The 26,372-nt window shown below is 33.9% G+C and overlaps 1 protein-coding gene across 15 annotated transcripts in view; it reads left to right on the top strand.

The window, feature by feature from the left end:
* XRCC4 (X-ray repair cross complementing 4) overlaps positions 1–26,372 on the top strand; it is a 251,826-nt gene that overhangs the window by 81,290 nt on the left and 144,164 nt on the right. For all 15 annotated transcript variants that reach the window (XR_013361769.1, XR_013361776.1, XR_013361766.1 and 12 more), the window contains 3 exons: positions 15,007–15,173; positions 21,169–21,321; positions 22,637–22,743. Coding sequence is in view for 11 of the 15 variants with exons in the window: in XM_077866098.1 (XP_077722224.1) it covers positions 15,007–15,173; positions 21,169–21,321; positions 22,637–22,743 (427 nt within the window). In the remaining 4 variants the exon portion in view is untranslated. The remainder of the gene's footprint in view (positions 1–15,006; positions 15,174–21,168; positions 21,322–22,636; positions 22,744–26,372) is intronic.

Here is a 26,372-nt window from a genome sequence, read left to right as displayed (position 1 = left end):
AGCAAATCTGAGTTTATCCAAAGCATGAACTTGTAAGCACTTGGTGTGAACCTGTAAAAGTTTACTTAACCAGGTTAAAAATTAAATAAACTGGTTGGAGCTTTGGGAAAGCTACTTTTCCCAAAAGGAGTTCTGTATGCGACATGCACGTCAGGCATCATGGTCTCCCTTCTTTAGCTTATAGCCAAACACTAATCTATAAAATCATGATGATTTTTAAAGATACTACATTCTGTAGTTTTCTAAACTGGTTTATTAAGGGGAATGCTTTTCTCCCTTAATACATTGTAACCATGACAGTAAGTGCAAAAGCACTTCTAGTAGTTGAACATAAATCTTTGATCTGACCTTTTAAGTCATACAAAGAAAATTTATCCTTTTAAAAAGTGTATGAAATACTCATTTTGCATATGACATTATTTCCCCATGGATATAACTCTTTATATGACTGTGTATCTCAATGCATACTATGTTTTCAGATTGCCACCCTCCTTTCCACTGCTCCCTTACTTTAGTTTTAGGGTTTTATCCCTTAGCACCCCATTGAGTAAATTGAAATTACTACACTGTCAAAATACAGTAACTACTATACCATTTGGACACTTTTGGCAATGAGTAAGTGTTCTCATTTGAGAGCTGCTCTGTAAGAAACAGTTTACTGAAGTGGAACTACAGTATGCCAAATAGTTGATTTCTTTTGGACTTAACTGAAACTAGGTTTCTGCTTTTAATATTTCCTAACAGCAAGGTGCTATTCTATGTAACATGACTTATTTACATAGTTACCACAAAATATTTGGTATTTCATGCAGTAATGACATTATTTCATTGAAAACAGTAATTTCAGTACTGCGGTATTTCAACATTTTTGTTTGGCTACATTTTTACTTTGAGCTTTTAAAAGTTGAAAATTCATGATTGGGATATGGTTCATCCTGATTTTTCTGAAATTAATCTATTAACATTGTAGGTCTTATAAAATACTACAACTCTCTACATTTAGGTAAAGTAGATACTCTATCTGACTTATGTTCATATGATGTAGATTGCCTTGTATATTCACATGGTAGGATCTAAAGAAAGAATATTTAATTGAATTTCAAGTTTTTATATAGAATTCTTACTGACTACACTTCATATATTTCTTGTATTATTTTAGTCTTAGATCCATAGAGTTCACAATCTGAATTTATTACAATTAGAGACTTCTCTATTAAGTATATAATGCCTGAAACATAGTAAGCACCCATAAATGTTAATTACTATTTTTAAAATGTTATGATATAATTTGGTATATTTCATCATATTGATGGAACATATTCTCTGAATATTTCTTTTTTATTTTGAAGACATTAATTTATTGACTTTTGGTGTCCAGCAATGTGATAGAAATCCAGGGCCATTCTAATTCCTGATCATTCGCGTATAACCTGTTTTAATGCTTTGGAATCTTCTAGGATTCTCTTTTGTTCCAAATGTTCTGAAATTTAGTGTTGTTATGTCTTGGTATGAGTCATTTTCAATTCCAGTGTGCTGGGACCTTAGTGGACTCTTTCTAACTGGAAATTTCAGTACATGTATTTCTTCTACTTTTTAAATTCCTTTTCTGTTCCGTTTTTTCTTTTGGCTGACTTTATTATGTATATTTTAACTGATTTTCTTTTGGCTAACTCTTTTATATGGATTTTAACTGATCCTTTACTCTATTGCCCTCTAATTTTCTTAGAATTTCTCTCCTATTTTCCATCTATATATTTGCTTGTGTTTGTTATGTGTGCAAGCCTGAATTTTATTCTTTGATACTTCAGGGCAGTAAGTATGGTTTCTACTTATTGTATATGAACTCTTGGACAGAGGAGAATGCCCTGTGAGGAGCTCACAGAAGCATGGGTCTCACCCTACTTCAGTACCTTCCAGTTGCTGCCTATTGTTGGGTCATTCTTCAGTCCTTTGATAGGTTTTGTTTTTTAGTTTTTGGTTTGAAGTTTATAATTGTTACCGCCAGGGGGGTTAGTCTGATACAGCTTACTTCGCCATTATCTGAACTGGAACTACCTCAGTGTTAATTCTTAATTACATTTTTCTTTGCAAGAAAATTCGATTAAATGCATGATTACCATCCATTGTGCTCTTTGGTTCTTCTCAAGTATCAATAGATAGTAATTTTTATAGGCAGTTTTCTTATTAAGTGATTATTTACCTTAAAAAGCCTTGAAAAATGTTTAAATGTTTTTTAGACCAGTACTTGGTTTTTATTCTGTCTCAAGGTAAGGAAGGCAATAAATCAAAGTAAATATTAACTATCTGTATAAATATTTTGGATAGAAATTTACTTCCTAGAGAGCTACTGTTAAATTACAATAAATAAAGTTTTATAGAATTCTTAGTACTTTTTTTTTTTTTTAAGTAGGTTCCACACCCAGTGTGGAACCCAATGCGGGGCTTGAACTTACAACCCTGAAATCAAGACCTGAGCTGAGAGCAAGAGTCAGTTGCTTAACTGATTGAGCCACCCTTAGTAAATAATTTTGAATGAAAAATATATGGTGGAAGAATTTTTAATCCTTAGTTTAAAAAGGCAATTATTAAGCTTTAAAAAATTTTTTAGAAGTAATTTCATAAACCATATAGAAAAATGAGCATATATTATCTTTGATTTCATATTTTATAATTTTATTTAAGTTGAGGATTTAATGATACTTGGTACTTCTATGATTTTTTTAAGGATCACTAGTTTTGAGTTTATTAGTTTATGATAATTGATTTTAAGTTTATGATAATTGATTTAGAGTTGCAGTTAACACAGTAAGTTTTTAGGAAAATATTTTGTTTCCAAAAAGTTTCTAATGTCAATATAATGACTTTTAACCAGTCATGCTGTTTCTTCAAAAAACTATAATTCACTCCTTTAGGGGCAGGATAAGAGAAGTTTCTGAATTGTTTTTTTTTTTATTTTTTGTTTCTGAAATTTTTAAATGACAAAGGGCCAGAATTTTATAATCAGAAAACAAAAAAAAAAAAAAACAAAAACAAAAACAAGATCCTACTGTTTTAATTTTCCTGGAGAATGTTATGAGAGACCTGAACAATTGTTACTTAACATGATAAACTGGTTTAAAGTCAGAAATAAATGATTCATACCATTTCATACTATGTTTTATTAACAATTATGTTTCCTAATTATCCCGTAGTGTGATATTTTTTTTTTTCCGTAGTGTGATATTTTATCGTAACTTTTGTCCAGTGTTTGCTTGTTTACTATTTCTATGGGGCCTTAGAAGCTAAGCAACAGAGTGATCCTAGCCCCATTGACATTTTTCTCTGTCATAGCCACTCTGGAATGCCACTGTGTTAAAGTAATCAACCATTTTTAAAAGACAAATCAAATTCAAACTGACAAGAGAGTGGAGTTTTTTGTGTCATTAAGTTCTTTTTTTCTGTTGTAATTTATTTACAAAATCCTTCATGATCAGTGCTTAGGATTTTGTTCACAAATCTTCTATAGTTTAAGTAATTATTTTAAACACAGTGGTTATGATTGCGTATGCAAGACCCCAACTGAAAATAAAGGTCAGTATTGGGATTCTAAAATAGAGATTTTCTAAGGTTCCCATGCACCATAAAATTCTTTTGATATGACCAAGGTATTAAAAATACGACTGAATAGACAGTTGCAATTGTATTTCTACCTGCAGATTATTTGGTAGTCTTATCAGCCACAGTGGAAGGAGCCTGATTTTAAAAATGCAATGAGAGGGATCCCTGGGTGGCGCAGCAGTTTAGCGCCTGCCTTTGGCCCAGGGTGCGATCCTGGAGACCCGGGATCGAATCCCATGTCAGGCTCCCGGTGCATGGAGCCTGCTTCTCCCTCTGCCTGTGTCTCTGCCTCTCTCTCTCTCTCTGTGACTATCATAAATAAATAAAAATTAAAAAAAATTATCCTATAAAAAAAATGCAATGAGAAACTTAACCAAAATATATAAAAATAACTCTTGGTTAAATGAAGAAACATAATGATCTTTAATGGAGGAATGACACTGTTAATTCATGTTGGAAATAAGTTAATTCCTTTTAAAATAATTTGAAAGAATGTAATTCAAAACAAAGTTCCTAGTATTTCTTAGTTGCTTTTTTTGTTTTTGTCAAATTCAGTTAGAATTCTTGGGATGAAATGTGCTTGGCGAAACTAGACAACACAATATTGAAAAAGGAATTATGAGATGGAATTTATAATCTTTAGTAATAAAGCATATTATAAAGCTGTAATAATTAAAAGAGCATCATAGTACTAGTAAAAGAATAACGAATGATGGTACTAAATAGGAAACTCAAGAATATACTTAAGTATGCATAAATATGTAGTTTCTAATAATGGTGGCATTTTATATCAGTAGGGAGAGAATGGATCACTGAGTAAAGGGTGAGGAAACATTGCTCATGTATTTGGAGAAGTAAAAATGAAAATGTGGCTAAATGATTATTTTCTTTGATTTGCAAAGACTTAAAAGGAAACTTTTTATTTTATTTTTTAAAGATTTTATTTTTAAATAATCTCTACGCCTGATATGGGGTCAAATCTACAACTCCGATATCAGGAATTGTATGTTCCATGGATTGAGCCAGCCAGGCACCCCAACAGAACTGTTTTTAGATTTAACTACATTAAAATGTAAATGCTTTATATGTAGTATTGCCAAATCAGAAAAATATTTGCAACATTTATGACCAAGTATTCATTCACTCAGTTAAAAAACATATTTTGAATCTCCGCTATAAGCATGAGGAAGGGAAACAATAACCATTTGTAAATAAAATGAATTAAGATGATTACAAGCTATGAAAATTATAAAAAATTATTTCTTAGTACCTATACTATTGACATTTCTTTGTAGGACTACTTGGAGGATTTTGGAATGTTTATATCATAGTTAAGGTAGTCAAAGGCAGTGTCTCTAGAGGTAACATTGAACAGAGACTTGAGTAAAATACCAGAGGAAGCCATGTGCAATTCAGGGAGAACATTCTAGAAGAATATGCAGACTCTATTAGTTTCCTGTTATGACTGTGACAAAGTACCACAAACTTAGTGGTTTTCTTCTTTCAGCATCAAGAGGCTGCCAGCCTTCCTTGGGCTTTGTCCACATCATTCCAATCTCTTGTTTTCATCATCGCACTGCCTTTGCTCAGTCTGATCTCCTGCTTCCCCTTATAAGGACCCTATGATTACATTGGGCCACCTGGTTAATGCATGATAACAGCCCCATCTCAGGATCCTTGATTTAATCACATCTTCAAAGTCCCTTTTGCCATATAAAGTGGTATTCACAGATTCTGGGAATTAGGGTGTGGGCCTCACTGGGGATCAATTATTTATCCTACCACAGACCCTGATATACTGTATTTTTAGTTGCTACCACAACAGATAACCAGAAGTTTAGTAGCTCTAAACAACATAAATTCAATGTTCCATGTTTCTGTAGGTCAGAAGGACAACACAGGGGCACCTGGGTGGCTCATTCAATTAAGGGTCCAATTTCAGCTCAGGTCATGACCTCGAGGTAGTGGGATCAAGCCCTGCATTGGGCTCCAAGCTCAGCACAGAGCCTGCTTGAGATTCTCTCTCCCTCTCCCTCTCCCTCTTCCTTCCCTCTTCCCCTCTCCTGCCACCTGCTTGCGGGCTCTGTAACTAAACTAACTAACTAACTACTTTTTTAAAAAGTCCACCATAGTAGTCTCACCTAGCTAAAATCAGTATGTCAGCAGGACTGTATTCCTTTCTGGAAGCTCTGCAGAAAAAACCCTTTCCTTGTCTTTTTCCAGCTTCTAGAAACCACTCACATCTTGGTTCATGGTCTCCTCCTTTCAGAGCCAGCAGTTTTGAATCTTTCTGTGCTTCTCTTCAAATTCCATGTCCTTCTAACTGTTACTAAGGACTTATGTGAATAGATTGGGCTCACTCAGATAATCCACAACAATCTCTTCATCTCAAGGTCTGTATCCTTAACACATCTGCAAAGCCCCTTTTTCACAGAGGAAGCAACCTATTCACCAGTTATAGAACTTGTGAGGGAGCCACGATTACTTTTGGAGGAAGCTGCCTGTTACATATGGGAATAATTGACTTATTCAAGTATATAAAGAAAGCAGTTGGCTAGCGATAGCAAGGGTAGGGGGAATGGTGAGAGATGCAATTAGAGAGAGTCATGGGCCAGATTATAAAAAGCATTTTCATCCACTGAAGTATTTAAAGAAAAAATGGGTTGTAATAAAATGAGGAAACAGTTCGATGCTCTTCTAAAGAAATTTCTGGGATGATAAGTTATGTATCTTTGCTGTCTGATATAGCAACTACTAGCCACATGTCTGTATTGAGTGCTAAAATGTGACTTTTGTTATTGAGGAGCTCAGTTTTTAATTTTAGTTCATTTAAACTTAAATAGCCCGTGTGTGGCTGTTGTGCGCAAGATTGCGAATCCGAGAAACCACCAAGGAGCCTACACCGATGCAAACACACGAGGGTTTATTTACAAGCTCGAGCTTGGGTCCAAGTATACTCCATGCAGCAGAGCAGAGGCTTGGACCCTGAAGTGGGTTACAGCTGGGTTTTTTATGGGCTGGTCTAGGGGATCTTCAGAAGGAATGGAGGAATTTTTTCCATTCCAATATGAGGGAAAGGGTGGAGGAGTTTCTTAAGATCTGATACGAGATTCTCTGCTGAGGGCATTCTGAGCTTTATTGTCTTTCTGATATGGGATTCCCTGCCTAGGACATTCTGCAGTTTTTCCTGTAAAGTTCAGCTCTTATTCCTAGGGACCTAAGATGGCTGTACTTGTGCTAATGCTAAACTTGAGGTGGAATGGCCTTAATTTTTCTTGGCCTCCACATGGCTAGTAACTTTTGGAAGCAGGACAGATAGGACATTTATTTTTTGAGAAATTTTTGCTGTGACTGAAGCAGAAAAATGAATACTAGCTAGAATTAGATATGACATTAAGGAGATTGTGTTTTATTTTGCTTTTGTTTTTAGACTGGAATATTGAAGCATATTTGTATTAATTATGTATTGTGGGGTAACAAGTTACCAAAATCTTGGCAGCTTGAAACCCTGCACATTTATTTTCTGGCTTTCCATGGGTCAGAAATCCAGGCATGGCTTTGCTAGGACTCCTGTGAAAGCTGTTTTGGCTAGAGCTGCAGTCTTATCTCAAGGTGAAAGATCTGTTTTTAAGGTCATGGGGTTGCTGGCACAGTTCAGTTCCTTGTAGCCTGTTGTACTGAGGGCCTCAGTTTCCTGCTGGCTGTTAATTTTATGTGTTAAGTTGGATGGGCTAAAAGTGCCTAGGTACGTACGTGGTCAAACATTATTCTGGATATTTCTGTGAGGAAGTTTTTGGATGAAATTAATATTAAAATCAGTGGATTTTGCATAAAGCAGAATACCCTCCAAATAAGGGAGGACCTCAGTCAGTCAGTTGAAAGCCTGAACAGCACAAGACTGTTCTCCCCAGAACAAGAGGGAAGTCTGCCAAGAGATTTCATTGATTCTTCCTAGATTCCCAGCCTGCTGGTCCACTCAGCGGATTTTGGATTTGCCAACCTTCATGATCACGTCTGCCAATTCCTTACAATAAGTCTCTTTCTATATGTATAAACATCTTATTGTTTCAGTGTCTTTAGAGAACCCATCTAATACACTGGCTGTTGGTCAGAGGCCTCCTGTGGTTTTAAAATGATTATTTGTCAGAGATCACTCTTGGTTCTTTGCTGCATGGGCTTCTCCAATGTGGCTACTAGTGTCATAAAAGCCAGCAAGGAGAGAATCTGTTAGCAAGATGGATATTATCATCTTACATAACTTAATCACTGAAATGGTATGTGTCACCTTTGCTGTATTCTGTTGATTAGAAACAAGTCACAGGCCTCCCTGCACTCAAGGGAAGGGGATTACACAGGGTATGCGTCCCAACAGGTTGAGATAATCGGGGGCAGTCTTAGAGGAAATGCTATGTAGTATTTAAGCAGTCCTTTTCCTGCCTATAACCTTCCAATGGCTTTTTGTTATAATTGGAATAAATCTTCAGCTTCTTACTGTAGCCTACAAAGTCCTGTGTGATTTAGTCTCCTGCTTTTTCCATCTCATCTCCTGTGTTCTCCCCCTAAGTTTTTTTCTTTTTAAAGATTTACTTATTTGTTTATTTATGATAGATCCAGAGAGAGAGAGAGAGAGGCAGAGACACAGGAGGAGGGATAAGCAGGCTCCATGCCAGGAGCCTGACATGGGACTCGATCCCGGGACTCCAGGATGGCTCCCTGGACCAAAGGCAGGTGCTAAACTGCTGAGCCACCCAGGGAATCCTCCCCCTAAGTTTTTGCAAGATCTTTTCCCCTCCCCTATCCAAAGATATGCTGCCCTCTAATCACAATCTTACCTATTTTTTTTCTTCATTGATTCTACAACTGTGTGAAACTATAATCATTGTATACCATCAACTCTTTCCATGAAAAGTTCCAAGAGAGCACACACATTGTTTTCCTTTCTCACAGCAGTGTCCCCAATGCCTAGTACAGAGTACATACAAAAAAAGTCTGATAAATGAATGAATGAATGTATTCTGTGTTTCACCATGTAAGAATGGTGATACCAACTTTTGAGTCTCCAAAAACTTAATTTCTAATAGTCTACTGTTGACCAGAAGTCTTACCAATAATGTAAACCATTGATTAACACTGTTTATACAGTATTTCTATACTGTATTCTTAACAATAACATAAGCTAGAGGAAAGAAAATGTTACTAAGAAAATCATAAGGAAGAAAAAAATACCTTTATAGGACTGTACGGTAAAAAATCTGCATGTAAGTAGACCTGTGCAGCTCAAACTTGTATTGCTCAGGGGTCACCTGTACAATACAAATAATAAGCTCTACTGTAGATTATGGAGTTTAAGTACTAGTAGCTAAACAATATTTATCTCATTTGTTGTAGCAAATGTAGCATATCCATGCAGATGTTAATATTAGGGGCACCTGCGGGGGGTGGGGTGTGTATGGGAACTGTCCCCATTCTATTCTGTAAAACCAAAAGTTGCTGTAAAAGATTAAGTTAATTTAAGAAAATAAAAAAATGGGGATACTATTGTGTAATATGTAGCCCCTATCCCTTTGCAGCTTTTAGCATACTACAGAAATAAAAGTAAATACTGTAATGTTATGATAGCTATCCATGCTCACTCACTATACCATCCAAGTATAACTGAATGAATGGTGAATGTCTAAGTGGAAAATGCAGGGAAGGGTTAGTTTAGTATGTATGTATGTATGTATGTATTTATTTATTTATTTGAGAGAGAGAGAGAGAGAGAGAGAGGCAGAGAGAGGCAGAGACACAGGCAGAGGGAGAAGCAGGCTCCATGCCAGGAGCCTGACGCGGGACTCGATCCTGGGACTCCAGGATTGCGCCCTGGACCAAAGGCAGGCGCCAAACTGCTGAGCCACCCAGGGATCCCCAGGGTTAGTTTAGTATTGAAGAGGATGGACAGTGAATTCTATTTTGGTATTTAAAGTTTGAGACTTGTGTAGGTCATCTTGCTGGCACCATTCCAAAAATGAGTTAAATGTGTATATAAGTCGAGAGTTCAGGAGAGGCCTCACTTACAGATATACGTTGGGCAGTTTTCAGTTTATCTGTAATAGTGGAACTTGTTATTGTGGATAACTCTATAACTATAGAGGAAAAAAGAAAAGTAGGTCAAGAGACCATACCAAGAAATATTACCATTTAGCATCTAAGTGGAGGACAGAGAAGCATACTGCACAGATATGATTAGATAAGTATTATCAGATTTAGAAGAATATTGGGGAATCCAAGGCAATATTTATCAGCACCTAATACCAAAACTAAAGTAACAGGCAAATAATAGGCAACTCCTGTCCTCTATCTGCTCTCCCCAATCCAGTTACTATAAACAACCTTCCAGTTGATTCTAAATCCATGTATAATATAATTTGTCATCATTAACTTTAACTCCTAATTAAGCTAAGATAAATCTAGATTTTACTGTATTTCTCATAAACCAGAAAACTCATCATCTATTTTAAGATAGTAGTGGAGTGACCATTTACAGTCATTCAATGTAAAAGTAACTTCTGAGACTCCCTTACCAACTAGGCTTTTGGGTGTTTTGTTGTGAAGGATTCTCTGACTTCCACCAGTGATTTTTGCAATTATGAAGATCAAAATAAGAATTCTTAGATGATACTTAATATGTTAAAACATATAACTTAGCCTTAAAGTCCTAATAATTTTGTAGCACTGTAATTTGAGATCAGTGTATTTTTTACTTTTAGATTATTGTGTTTTGACTTTAAGAACCTACAGGATCTAAAATATACAGAGCCTTGTTTGATCATACAATCATCTGGAGATATTTAAACATTTTTTAGTGAGCTGTAAGAAATTTGTGCAAGAAAATAGTTGGAAAGGTGAGATTAGTAGTCTCACAGTATATATAGCTCTCTTATCTTTTTTAGAAGGACTTATCAGTATTCTTTTCTAAGTTCTAGATAGCTTAGACTGGTTATCAACCTAGACATATCACTGCTTTAGGAGGTACATTTGTAATGTTATTCATTTAAATATGAAATAAAAATTTCAACAGGACACTAAACCAAGGAGTTCATGATACAAATCTTAGTAAAAATATATTTGATACAAAATATGAGCAGGTGATAATTAACGTAAGTAGGCCTAAATAATATGGCTTAGTCTGTTTTTTTTTTGTGTGTGTGTGTTTTTTTATTATAAAACTTAACTGATTTCCTATATTTCTGAATTCTGTAAGTGTGTTTTATAATAGCTATGCATATGCAACTATGTATTTGTCTAAAATAGACAACATTCTGTATTACAAACTATAATGGGCAGGCTTTACTTTTTTAGTGTATACATATCTAGATAAAGTTTTGTCTGATAGGAATAAATTAAAAACATACACTGAGAAAAATGAGTTCCTATCTGACCATCATTTGCCTAGTAATAACATCAAGGTATCTTTATTCCTCCTTTTCCTTTAGCTTTACATTTTGGTTCCCAGGACAGTAGCAAAGATTTATTCTGCAAGCTTATTTAGACTACTCTGATAATATATCAAAACTCAAATTATTTAAATGATGTGTTTTAAGCAGAATATCAACTCATACTGTGATAACTCTCCTTCCCCCAGAAACAGAAGGACCACAAACAATCCCCCAGGAACTGATTAGTAGTTGTTATTCATGGTGTTTATTTTGTGTACTTTACTAGTACTATATATTCTCTTTCATTTCGTCACTCTAAAGAACCTGAAAACTGAGTATATAACTTCATAACATTCTTTAAAAAAATCTATGTAGGTTTTATTAAACATATAGATTATCACAGTATTGTGCTATTATGTAGTAGTTTTTAACAAACACTTTTTGTTTCAATTATATTATTCAATAAAATAAAACTTTGTTTTATTCTTAAACTACTTAAAATATTTCTTAATTTGTGTCTACAGCATCACTATCCCATTTTTTTTAAAGTAGGCTCTGCACCCAATGTAGCGCTTGAACTCACAATCCTCAGGTCAAGACCTGAGCTGAGTTCAGAAGTTGGACACTTAACTGACTGAGCCACCCAGGTGCCTCATTGTCCCACGTTTTTATTTGCCTACCCCATTATAGTCATATTCCTTTATTAATAAAGACCATTCCAATAAAAAAATTGAAGTCCTTATTGAGTGCTTAATATATGTCTAGGGCTGTGCAAGACACGGTGGAGGCAGTGGAAGAAATATAAGATAGGGCCTCTGATCCTAAAGAGCTAGAAAAGATGACAGGGGGAAAAATTGTGAGACAAACTCTGAAGTGTTAAGAATAGAGAGGTCAGCGTAGGCAAAAGTAGTTATGGAGAACTTGACCTGGGCTTTGAAGTGGTAGGTAAGGAGGTATGGCATTTAACCTTGGATTTAAGAATTGACAGATATCCAGACAGATATCTGGAATAAACAATGCACTGGCTAAAGAAAATGGATAAGTTTTCTGAAATTGAGAATTTTTAATGCAGATCGGATTTTTAAGATGTTATTACTTGCTTGTTTTGCTATCTAAAATTATGACTTAGAACCGACTAGTACACCCTACTGTACTAGATTATCAACATTTAAAAAATTGATTGTTTTCAACTTTTTTACACAGAAAAATAAAGATGTGGCCTAAAAGTCTTAGATTATAGACTGAATGGAGTGCTTAGTATAGGTCTATGTACCAATTCTCCACGAGATCTTGAGAACTGACTAGAAAAAGAAACGTTTTTGACCATGCCCATAAGGAGAGACATACTTTCGGGATGCCTTTTATTTGTGGTTTCTGATTCTGGTTTACCATTTGAAATCCTTATTTTATATTGTAGATTATTTTGAAATTATAGGATTAATAATTAAAGAAAAGCTATGCTAATAGCATTCTGTATCAAACAAAAGCTGGAGTAGAGGTTTTTTAAGCCAACCCAGCCATACAATGTAGCTTTTGTGCAAATTTGCTTGCTTTAAAAATAATACTTCTTAACGTTTCCACTTTTTATAAGTGGGCTAGTATAAAGATCAGCTGGATATAGGAGCACCTGAGTGGCTCAGTTGGTTAAATGTCAGGCTCTTGATTTTGGCTTAGATCATGATCTAAGAGTCATGAGATTGAGCCCCACCATCAGGCTCTGCCCTGGGGTGTGGAGCCTGCTTAAGATTCTCTCTCTCTCCTTCTGCCCTTCCCTACTACTAAATCATCTCCCCAACTCTTGGCTCTCATGCTTGTTCTCTCTCTTTAAGAAAAAAAAAAAAATTGAGGCACCTCACTGGCTCAGTCTGTTGACTGTCTGGCTCTTGATTCAGCTTAGGTCATGATCTCAGGGTCCTGGCTTTAAGTGCCCCCACAACCACCAGCATTGGGCTCCATACTCAGCATGGAGTCATGGAGTCTGCTTGTCCCTCTCCCTCTGCTCCTCCCCCTGCTCGTGCGCTCGCTCGCTCTCTATCTTTCTCTCTCTCAAATAAATAAAATCTTTAAAAAATTTAGCTTGATATAGAGTTAAAGTGCAGAAATACTTTTTGCTTCTTATTTAATTATATCTGATAGAAGGCCCTGATTAAAGCTCAGTGCATATGTCCCCTTACATCTTCAATGATACAGAAAGACTGGAAAAGCAGCAGTGAAAGTAGAAGGGAGCTTTGTGCCTTGGCTCTAAACGGTGTGTATTACAGGAAGTATGGTCCAGCAGAATTACTCTTCATTTATTCCAAAATTTTTCTAAGAAGTGAGTTGAATATTTCAAGTAAATTTCTTTTCTTGGATTGAATTTCTAGATGCTTCTTGTATATTTTCATTGTTTAGAATAACATGTTCACACCCATTAAAGGACCAAAATGTAGTGAATTTAATTCGAAAATAGAAACAGAAAATAGTTGTGTATTCCTAAGAAGAAATAACATTTTAAGTTTATTCTACAGTGCATAACCAAGAAAAGATTTAAGAATTTTCTTTTAGAATTTGAATATATGTTTGAATGATATTTTGAAAGAAATTGTTTATTAGTGATTTAGAATTGGTCCCTTCTTTGTTTGCCATGTAAGATAGAAGAGTAGGCAGCTGGATTCTTATCTGTGCATTTGTATTTTACCATTACTTTATTCAGGATCAAAATGTGGCATAATGTGGCCATTATCCATTTGGCATTGTTAAAACTTTCTTATAATGAAATACTTGTTCCTTTCTAAAAATGTCTTGGTCAAAGCTGCCTGACAGTTGTGATAATGAGAATATACAGAATCATTTTGGGGGTTTATGTTTTACTGATAGAGTTACCTATTATATAACAATAAGCTTAATTTTTCTTCTTTATATCAACTCAAGAAAATTATGTTCTTTGTATTCTATTAGTGATCTTTGCCTTTTGTGTGTGTGTATATGCATGTTTGTTTACATTAAGAGAAACTTCAGAAGGTGAATGTTTAAATTCTTTTTTCCTCAAATGTACTTTCAATTAGCATAGTACGATTTTGACTGTATTCCTTCAGTACTGTAGGTAAATACTCTGAATCTCTGTTTACTTAATTAATAAGTGGATATAGTAGTTTCATTTTGGTGATGATTAGATGAGTTGTATGTGTTTTATGCTCTAGTTAAATTTCAACTGCAAGACATGATAACTATATAATCATCATTTTTAAAATTGTATTTAGTTATAATAATTGTAATAGTAAGGATAATTATAATTAAGATTAAGTCACTATATTTTATTATCTCTATTTATCAAATGAGTTGAGTAGAACCTATGTCCCCTTCTAAATTCCCTGACTATAATGAAACTGTATTATACTATTTTATTTTAAAGTGCCTTCTAGTAGAGGATATGTTTTTGCAAATCTTAGGTTTATGAAGAAGTACACAAACTTGACATTAGATGTTATTATTTGTAATTTATTGGGTTTTGATACAGAAGTAATTACTGAGTGGTACCACCAGGTTTATCAGTTTCCAAAATCCTGCATTACTCTTAACTATTGCCAAAATTTTGCTCTTTATTCAGAAATAGATTATCACTTATTCTATCACCACTATTAACAGAAAGTACAGTTAAAAATCTTCATGTATAATTCCTTTTCTTACTCTGAGTAGTGACCTAAATTAAGTTGTAGTGAACAAATGATAGTGTGCTTATATGGTGTGTTTAGTTTTCTTCTCTGCTAGGAGGTGGGAGAGTGACTTACCACTTACACAAATTATTCTTGGGTTCTATGTTGATTTACATGATAAACTTTCAGTAAGAAGGTAGAAAGTTATCCAGTTTTTTTTCACTGTATTTATATCTGGTAAATGCATTGTATTTATATCTTGTACTTTTCCCCCCCCAGAAGAAATTATGTATGTTTAAAACTGGACCACTCGATTTTGATATTCTCCCAAAACTAATAATGTTTTCCTTTTGTTCTAGTTCAGACTTGGTTCCTTCAATCTAGAGAAAGTTGCAAATCCAGGTGAGGTTATTAGAAAACTTATTTGTGATTGCCTGGACACCATCACAGAAAACCAAGCCAAAAATGAGCACCTGCAGAAGGAAAATGAAAGGCTTCTGAGAGATTGGAATGATGTTCAAGGGCGGTATGTGCTAATGTTCTTATACTATACAAACATTAAGCTCTCCTTATATTGCTATAGATTTACTTATTTTGTAAGTTTATAATATATGTGTACTAGCACATATTTAACATAAAATCTTTACCTAATATGATTAAATTAAAATATTGACCATTATTGTACATTATTGGAGTCTGTTAAAACTTTTAAGCTATTAGTATTTGGTAGCACCAGCAAACTAATGAACAATAAAAAATAATCAATGAGAATCAAAATGAGAATGAGAATAAAAAACCACTAATATTAGTAAAAATTTAGGAAGTTGATATTTATAAGATTTAATTTATCTCAAGTTATAGGACAAACAATGAATAAAAAAGAGACATGAAATGTAAATATGCCAGTTGATTACCTATATGGAATTTTTATGTAAATGGTAACCATTTCAGGTGCTGTGTGCTTTGGCTCCTGATATAGACTTAGTTTGCTCACTGAATAAATAAATACTACCAGCATTTTAAAAAGATGATATAATTTTGATTACTAGATAAGGCATTTAGAAACCTTTCTTTTGCCTCTTATTTTTAAAATGATGAAGAAAAGTAAAAATAATAAAATGATGAAGAAAGTCATTTCACTTCTTATTATGCATTTTTTCAACTGTATCATGATCTGGGCCAGTATTTTATATTATTCTGTTATGGAAAAGATGTTTGAAGAAAATAAATGTTGTGACATTTATATGTCTACAGAGACATAAAACATCATATGCATGTGTTTGTATGTATATGCATGGCAACATCTGAAAGAGTTAAATCGAATGTATATAATAATATTATTATATTCAGTATTTCCAATAGATTCAAACCAGTAGCTCTAGAACATAATAACAATTTTTCCAATTTAGGGGTTTTTTTTAGGACAATCCTTCAGATTGTTTTATATGGACATTGGTAAGTAAGTGTCAGAGTATATGAAAAATGTGAAGGGTTTATCATTCTCAATGTATATCTGTGAAAAGGGCTTTGACTAGAAGAAATTAGGTTTCTATATATCCAATTATTTTATTAATGTAAGACATGTAAACTTAACACCTAAAACTTGACTATTAGCTCTCAGTTATTAGATTAAGAAAGTATCTTGTTCTCTTTTATCTTTGAATTAATATTTATCTTCAATTATATAAAAATGAGACCGAATCACAACTGTGTAAATAAATATTAGGAAACCATATGGAGAAATGAGTTAATTTTTCTCTTCCTCTTTCTCCTTAAAATCATGTTAGTGTGAATCAATATCAGATATCTGTGCTAGAAAGCATGGTATTGGGTTTTTATCTGTTGTTTGGATATGCTTTTTTTATATACGAAATAAGTCAAATTAAAGCAGGCATACTGTGGTCGTGATAAGCCATTATATTTAAAACTCAAAATACCCTCAGAATGATGGGAAATTTGATCCACAAATTGCCCACAAAAATGCAGACTGGGTACTTGGTACTTGAACAAATTGCTTTAAAATGTCTGCCAGAGGTTGAAAGAGGTGTTATCTCATCAGTATTCAGCACCACTGCCATAGACTGGAAAGCAGCAGGGAACAAAGATGAAATGGTGGAGACAAATGCACCCCGTGCTGTAAGACAGTGACAGAGGGGTGTGTATAATAGATAGTGCTCAGTAGCTTGATTTGAACTGTCCAGAAATTGCTTTTACATTATTGCAGCAAAACGTTTCCTGTTTAATCAAAAGCACAACCATATCTCTCATCACTAGTCTTATTATGCTCCAGCTATTCTTTTTTGTAAATACAGGGTCACGTATTTTCTTCAGGGTTTGAAGATCTGTGCCATTGCGGTAGCCTCCAAAACAGGAAAATGAGCCTGCTCCAGAGAAATCTACGCTCTTGATTGTATTCCAGATGTTAGATTAGTAGCTTTATCTGTTTTCCAAATTTCCCAAATGGTTTTCTTTCCTATCAGAGGAGAAGGTGGCCATTTTAAGGAGCTGTAATATTTCTTGGTCATGGCCAAGCAGTACTTATATGTTCCTTTTCTAGAGCTTTAGTAGAGTAGAAAATGAGCCAAGGGTTATATCTCCACCTTCTATATGGCACTAGTACTATTCAAGAGTTTTTGGAGAAATTAGAAACAGGATATGAACATACTGAGTTAGGTAACTAAATTAGAGTGGTGACCATCATGTTAGAACTGGCCACAGTTCAGTTTTCTGGACAGCCTTTGATACTCTTATATCAGTGTACACCTATGCTTCCCAGTCATTTCTTCTCCATCATTGTTTCAGACTGTGTATGCATTTGGGGGGGGGGGGTGGAGGGAAGCAGCACAAAATAGATGATGAGAATTCCCTTAGAAACTGTGGTAGCTAGGTCCTAAATAAATTTAATACACAGTGTGACATTATATGAACACAAAGCAGTCATATACACATGTGCTTGCACTATGGTAATGTTAATGATATGTTAAGAGGAGAAATGTGAGTTACCAAAAAAAGGAATAGTATGCCAGTTTTTGCAAAATGTATCTTCAGATAGAAATATCTAGAGGAAAAAAAATGTTAATAGTATATATCTGAAATTGTGGGTTAAATTTCTTTTTTGACTTTGGGGGATATTTTTGTATGTATTTTGTTATTTAAATATGTATAATTATAATCAGAACCAACGCTAAAGCTATTTTCATATAGGATGACAGTAAAGAATAAATGAAGTTTGAATAAGGAATGAGGATTTACAATATGAGTAAAAAATGAGCCTTAGTAACTAAATGCAGACTTTTAACATATTTGCTGTTATTTTTTATTAACTAGTAATTGTGGTCTTAGCTCTATTTTGAACAAGTGACGTTACTGGATCATTTTAATTTTGTATAGTTTAGGTAAGGCAGGAAACATTAGAAATATTGTATGTGAATCCGTAAGTTATTAGCTATATTTATTTTTATTTATTTATTTTTAGCTATATCTATTTTACTTGTTTTTCCTATTTAATTTCAAATACAACTCTCAAGTTCCATATTACTAAACACGTCTTTTTTTCTTTGCATTCAGACATCAAGTTAGAAACTCTCCAGCTTTATTCTGAGTTATAGTTATTAAACCTATAATTGGAGGCAATTCTCGGCAGATTGAAATGGGTTGACACTCATGGAATCAATAGAATAGAAGAGACCTTGAAAGCTCTTTTACTTCATCTCTCTGCCTTCAAGCTAGGATCACATTATATCCAGATGAATTCAGTCTGATTTTTAAAGACCTCAGGAGATAACTTCAACTCCCCTTGGTAGCCCATTACAGTGTTTAAGAACAGTCACAGTCAGAAAATTCTTCCTTCCATCTCTTGGTAATCGGAGTCCTTCATGGTATAGTTGAAGGCCATTTCCTCTTGTTCTGTCGTCAGAGAGGATGAGGAACAGCTGTTTACCATCTTCTTCAGTACTTAAAGGCTTATTAAATCTCATTACCACCGCTTTCTTTTCCAGTTCTTTTTAGCATTCTTTGTCCTCTGAACTCTATTCACATTTTCTTTTGCTGTGTACATCCCTGACCTGGATATAAATTTGGCTAGAGTTGATTGTAAATATGAGGATTACTGCACTATTTCTAAGCACCACATGTTCACATTTACATATCTGCTGTTTTATTTTGGGTTATCTTTTAATCTGTTTTATTTTGGATTATATTTTTGCATGAAATTGCCTTGTTTCTGCTCTTATTTTTGTTATTTTTTAATGTTATTCTTAGAATCTTTATTTTCCTGTATAGAAATATTTTATTTTGAATATTCAGTATTTTCCTTATTTAGTCTTTATCCTTTTGATTTTTTTAATTACTATTCTTTTGTCATAGATTTTAGATATGTCAGTCCTAGAGTACTAATTAACCTTAATATTATTGTTCTGTTGTCCTAGTCACTATTGAAAGGATGAAACATGATTAGCCCTTTCCTGTTCAATGTTATTTGTGTTTTCATCAGGCTTGAGTTTTGCCTTGGAGAGGATTCTTGGACTAGTTGTGGTCTAATCTAGTTGTATGTGAGTTCTCCTTTAATATCACTGACTTAGCAGTGAATCCCATATCTTTCCTTCACTAAATGGCCTCATCTTCTAATACCTGTCTAGTTCTTTCAGTGAAAAGTTGACAGAAGGCAAGTAATGTGGAAGGTCTAGTAACATCATAATGCTGTAAGAGAGGACTGGCATTAAAAATGAGATGGGAAGGATGCTATGTACTTCTTAGTTACTAAATGTTTAAGAGAAGAATAGTGTTCTCCAAATTGTTGATAAGTTCATAATTGAGAATAAATTTTGTACTCTTCACAATAATACTCTGTGCCAGCCAACCCCCGCTCCCTAGCTTTGTCTATAAAGTGTTATCCAGTTTGATAATTGGAAGTTTGGTTGAAAGAAAATCTTAAAGGTTTGCTAAAACCAAGCACGGTTAAGTCATAGGTTGACAGTTATTCTGTTGTTTGTTCTTCTATCACAGACATGTTACCTTCGACAGTGTAGCTGTGATTAACTGTATTCTTTTTTTTTTTTTTGATTTACTATATTCTTTAGACAAATTATATAATATTGTATTTTGATATTTTCATTTTTGTCCATGTGTTGTATCAAATGTTAATTTTAATAAAGGTTTTGAAATGTGCTTGTTAGTTAAGTGCACATAATCTTTCAATTAATAATTATTGAAGTTATTTAATGGAAATTAAAATACATTTAAATCAGGTAAGTAACTAATTGGTTACTGTTCCTAAAATTTTATATAATATCCAAAATTTTTGTTGTACATTTTTATAATTGGTTTTTTACTTTGCCTTTGAATAAAGCATCTTATAGTATACTCATGTATATTCTATTCAGCTTTTAAAATTTTTGTTACTATGTTACATTAGAAAATAGTACAAGAAGATGAGATACAATGTTTATATAACATTTCACATCTGATATAAAAATGCAGTGAGTGATATGTCCCTGCCTAAAATAAGCCATTGATATTGGCAGCCCCTCTTCAACTTTGGCTCTGCTTTATTTCCTCATACTTTTTGGTGTACTTCTTTCTCAAAGACATTTTCTTGATGAAAGGAGTACTGTTATATTAATATTTACCACAGTTTTTTTTTTTCAGAAGCTGAAGGAGATGAAAAATTTTGCTCTTACAATGGTAAATAGCTGTCAAAGGAATGAAAAATATATTCAGAATCACTGATTCTCCATTACCTTATAAGATGTCCATATTAACACAATTAATTTTTCTAATAGCTACTCCACACCTGTCAAATGCCAAACGCTGTCTTAGGCAGTAAAGATAAAGCAGTCAATAAAACACATCTGCTCTCCGCATTTATAGAGTTCACAGCCTGGCAGTGATTCTACTATAAGGGTATTGTAATTGCTCCCAGAAAATATACTGTTTTTTGTTCCTTTTCATTCCATAAGAGGCCCTAATTCTTTGTATCTCTAGATAGAAAGGTTGTTGAAAGCACAGAGACATATATATCAAAGGTATCAAATTTTGACATTTTTGTTTATAATTTTTCAGTGAAAAATTATATATTTAAACATATCTACATAAATACATATATAATGAAAATACTAGAATACCTGTGTAGAACAACAGAAGTATAAAAAGACTACGTTTAAAAGAATACATGAAATAATTTATCTTTGAATTGTTAAAATACAGATTTATTTATGGTTTGTGTGTGTGTGTGTGTGTGTGTGTGTATATATATGTGTATATATATATATATATATCTTTTTGGGCATTATTTTCCAATATTGATCCTTACCTCACTACGTAAATTACTAACATTGATAAACAATAAATTCTAATTGTTTAATTATCTGTGTAAAACTTTCAATCAATGGAAACCTGTAAAAGTGACTTTTAATTATATTTTCCTTGAAAAGTTTTCTTGAAATAATTTTCAGTATTGGATTGAATAATATTAATACTAAGAAAAACTGGATGATTCATTTATTTGTTTATTTACATTTTAGATTTGAAAAATGTGTGAGTGCTAAGGAAGCTATGGAGACTGATCTTTATCAACGCTTTATTCTGGTGCTGAATGAGAAGAAAGCGAAGATTAGAAGCTTGCATAAATTGTTAAATGAAGTTCAAGAACTAGAAAAGAACATTGAGCATGAAAGGTATTTTGAGTTGTCTGTTTTGAGATGGCAGATACATAAGTTTAAAGGGAATTTTCCCCCAAACTTAATGAAAGTTAGATGCCAGCTTTTTAGTAACATGAGATCATTTGCCAGTCTGAAGTTGAATGCTCTGGCTGTTGGATGCCCTGGGCTGGAGAATTCTCAGCATGATCTCTCTATGTCTACCTACTGTCATAACTACACTTGAATCCTAAAACTGGAGTATGGTTTATCTAAAGTATTATTTATGTAATTCTTAGACATCATTAAAAATAACAAAAACTGGGCAGCCTGGATGGCTCAGTGGTTTTGCGCCACTTTCAGCCCAGGTTGTGATACTGAAGACCCGGGATCGAGTTCCACGTCAGGCTTCCTGCATGGAGCCTGCTTCTCCCTCTGCCTGTGTCTCTGCCTCTCTCTCTCTCTCTGTGTGTCTCTCATGAATAAATAAATAAAAATTAAAAAAAAAACTTTTATCTTCTGCTAAGCTGCAGGATTGGCACATTTGTAATCTTGGTGTCTGAGTAGTGGTTAATTTTAGAATCAAGTGGCTCTGGGAGTGGATATGTAATTGATTTTTAAGGAAAAATCACAGGTTACTTACACCTTGTATGGTTTGGACAATTATAATTGTTAGAGTCTGATTTTTATTTTATTATTTTATTTATTATTTATCCACTTAATTATTATAGTGGATACAAGTTTGGATCTTGTGTCCTGAGTCTGAGAGAACACACAGGCTTATGAAAGGCATCATCTGAAGAATATAATATTTGATGTCAGATAGTCCTAGTTCAAGTGCTGTCTGGCACTTGATATCTGTTAGTATATGACTTTGGGCAGATAAGTCTATGTTAGTATATGTCTTTTGGGCAAGTAAGAGTTCTTTAAACTCTCTGTGCCTTACTTGGTATCTTCATAATAAGATGAAAGTTACCTCTCTGAGAATTTGGGGCCAATCAAAAGCAGGGCAAAACTATTGTAGATCAGTAAAATACTGAACACATTGTGATCCATAGAAAATAATTTGGAAGCATAGTATTTTTATAGATGAATAATATGATAAGAAACTGATTTAACAGTTAATTACAGTGAGCACTAAACCACATTTAAATTAGGTAGAAGAGAAACTTATTCTTAAGAGAGTTAACATACAGTCTTTAAAGTGCTTTCATCTTAATTATATATATTTCAATATATGTTTGTTTAACTACAGTATTTTTCCAGGGATATTTTTTATTATTACTTACTGGTAAATTTGATCCCTAGCCCAGGGTGAACCAATAATTCATAATTCAACCTTTTCTGTTTCTAGGGAAACCACAGCATGTTCTGAAATGACAGCTGACAGAGATGCAATCTATGATGAAAGCACTGATGAGGAAAAAGAAAAACTGCCTAATCCCTCTGTGTCGGCTCCAGGTAATAGAAATACATTCATCACCTTTGTTGAATATCTCACTTGGGCTTATTATTGTAAAGATAATAAACCGTAATGAAAAATGTTATGAAAAAAGTCTTCTACAAAATTCTTTAGGGTTTTTAGTCTAAAACCTAGAGTATTTAATGTTAAAATTAATATTTATTATAAAATGCAGCAACTCATAAAACAAGCAAGTATGCGTACAAACATACACACCCAGGAGTACTATTCCTTATTAAAGAAGGGTGCATAATGAATAGGGAAGATATGTGTTCGTGATAGTTATCTTCAGCTAAAAGCTGGCTGCCTTTAACATGTAGATCTTACCTAGCTAGAGCTCTATGGGTGGGTAAGGTGATCCAGAATGCTTCAGATTGTCTTGAGGTTGAGCCTTCTTTCATTATTCAGAAAAGGAGTTTCAATAAGGGGAGATGGGCTGGAGGGGAAGAGAAGGGGCAATGGCAGTTTAAGTTAAAAGTACCTGAGCCTTACTCAGTCTCTCAGATCTAAATCCATGGATTATTTGTCTAAAGTCTTACAGATATCCTAGAGGCAGTAGCCCCTGAACTCATTTGACACTTACATGGTTCTGGAAGAAGCCCAGTATTCTCAAAATAAGTGTTCAATTCATTTATTTAGCAAATATCTTCAGAGTGTCTCTTATGTACCAGAAACTGTTCTATGTTGGAGGAAGCAAAACACAAATATTTTTGCTTTCATGGAGTTTATAAGTTCTAGTCAGGGAAACAGACAATAACAAGATGAATAAATTGAATATAAACTATATTAGACAGTGATAAATGCTGAAGAGAAAAATAAACCAGGGAAGGACAATAGAAAATGTCAGGGTGGAAATAGGATAAAGGTTGTAATTTTAGCCAGGGCACCAGAAAAGGCCTTGGTGAGAAGGTAACAAGTCTATCTGTGGGGTGAGCATGCCAGGCAGAAAAAAGCAGTTAGTATGAAGGCTCTGATGTAGGAGCTTTCATCAACTTTTTCTTGATGTGTTTAAGCAATAGCATGGAGGGAAGTATGGGTAAAGTAGGATGATGAAGATAGAGATAATGGAGATATGAGGTCAGAGAGAGGCCAGATCCTGTGTAGGGCCTTATAGGCTATTGTAAGGATTTCAGTGAGGGTTTGCTATCAATTACATTGGAAACTGTTGGAGGGTTTCAAACATCAAGTGATGTGATCTGACTTACAATTTTAGCAGGATTACTCTGACTGTAGCATTGAGAATAGAGTATACATAATGTGGTAAGTACAGAAGATAGAACTGTGGAAAGCTGGTTCAACAATGAGTGAAGGATGTGAGTGGCTTAGGCCAGAGTGATAGCAGTGAAGATGATAAACAATGAGCAGATTCTGGATATATCCAGAGGCAGCGTATTATTGTTGATCTAGTGGATATTGTCCTGAGAGACAGGCAGACACCAATCATGAGAAGTTTTTTTTGGATTGAATATTGAAGGCATGCAGTTGACTTACTGAATTAGGGAGAGAATGCAAGGGAAGGGTTAGGAACTCAGTGTTACACACATTAATTCTGAAATATTGAATAGGGAGTTGGGTATACAAATTTGAAGTTTGGGAGAGGGCTTCCTGCTGAAGATTTTTAAGTAAAGAGGTGTTCAAAGTTGGCTAAGCTATCAAGGGAGTTTGAGAAGACAGAAAAGGCAGTGATCCAAGGACTCTACCCTAGTATACTTGGATGTGTAGAACCAAGAGGCCAGCCAAGAAGGCTGAGAGAGAGCAGCCAGGGAGTAGCAGGCAAACACTGTAGGACACAAGTGTTACTGAGGATCTTAATATAACATTTTCAGTGGGATAGCAGGAATAGGAGGTTCAGAAGGAGTGAGAGGAGAGAATTGGAGAAAAACAAAGAGCCTAAACAGCACTTTCAGCAAGTTTCACTGTAAAGAAAAGGAAAGACCTGGGTAGCTGCTTGAGGGGTGCATGGAATCAAGGGTTTTGTTTTCTTTTTCTTAGATAAGAGAAATAATATGATTGTATATTAATAGGAATAAGGAAGGAAGGAGGGAAATGCTGCCAGAATTGTTGGAATACGGTCTCTCATAAGTGAAGATGGGATCAAATGGACAAGTATCAGGATTTGGTTAGCTAGGAGCATGGACACTTCCCATAGTGACAGGAAAGAAATTAGAATAGATGGACAAAGACATAGGAAAGTATCTAATTGGGGTCATGTAAATGTACGGATATTGGTTAGATAAATTGGTTGATTTATCTGATTCTAATTAGAATTATATTGGATCACACAATCACAGACACTCTCACTTTTGCACAACAGAGCTAAATTTGGAGGCTGTACTTGTTTTATGTTAGTGACCCAATATAAAATGAAGTCATTCTCATTAAAGACTTCAACTATATTAAAGCTAATATAGTTGAAAGCTCATTAAAAAGAGAATCAACTCTTTCCAATTTAAATGTTCAAAACTTTTATTAAATTCAATGGTCTTTGATTTTGTTTCTTATTCATAGTATCTCACCAATCTTTGAAGTGGATGAAAATTATTGTTGAAGAGAAAATATATGGTTAAATAATGGGTCTATGAGGATGGGGTTCTTTATGTGTTCAGTCTATTTTAGGCAGAGCTTTACTACAATTGTACTATCTTAAATCTGGCAAAATTTCTCTTCAAAAATGATTAGTACATTTTACATTTTTTCTATATTTTACATGGTGTATTTTCTTTAACTAAAATCTAGTTCACTACATTCGACATATAGGTCTCCGATTCTACTTTTTTTTTTTTTTTTGCACTTGCTTTGGGCATGTTTTGATGTCAAGAATTAAGACCATTTTTATTAGAAATTTTACCTATCGTTTTCCTTCTGCTTCAGTAAGAAATCTTCAGGAAACTAAAGTTTGGAGAGAAAAAAAGAACCTCAGGTCTAAAACGCTTAATACCGAATTAAGGACTAGATTCCGTATATCTGAGGAAAAAGTTTATATGTGTTAAACAATAAAATAACCTTCCGTATAACTTACAAGGTTCTATAATTTATTTTTTACAGGGACAAAATATGCTTTTAGTCCATGGGATATATGTATTTATATTTAATCATAACTTTGTCTTTTGGTATTTTATATGTTATTACTATGTATTTGGGCCAGAGCAATGAAAGTTACTTACTGAACTTACTCTGCCATCTACCTATTCTTATCGTACAAGTAAATATTAGAATTTATCTTAGATAGTACAGGTTCATGTGTACGTTCTCTATTATAAGAACAAGAAAAAAAAATTGATGTGATTTAATATATTTATTCTTCCAGAATGCCATTTGTTTAAATGGCTAAATATTTAATTTGGTAGTCATTTCTATTATGTAGATGTATTTTCATCATTAATTGTCAAAACCATCAAATTTCCTCATGATTTGTTCACATTTTTATCTCAGTCTTGCATGATAAAAGTTTAGTGAGACCAAGGTCACTTAGTGATCCCACAGTATTCATTCAAGGAAAACGTCTGCATATTTGTATACATATATTCAGAATTACAATAGGGATATTGTAGTTTGCAGGGAATTGATAGGTTACATTTTCATGTATAGGCAATCTACTTTATTACTTTTTCTCCAGAGTTTTAAATTT

This window comes from Canis aureus, chromosome 2, assembly GCF_053574225.1.
Source record: "Canis aureus isolate CA01 chromosome 2, VMU_Caureus_v.1.0, whole genome shotgun sequence".
In the NCBI taxonomy this organism is placed as follows: domain Eukaryota; kingdom Metazoa; phylum Chordata; class Mammalia; order Carnivora; family Canidae; genus Canis; species Canis aureus.
The sequence above is the reverse complement of the archived record's forward strand: the minus strand, read 5'-3'. Positions and strand labels throughout refer to the sequence as shown.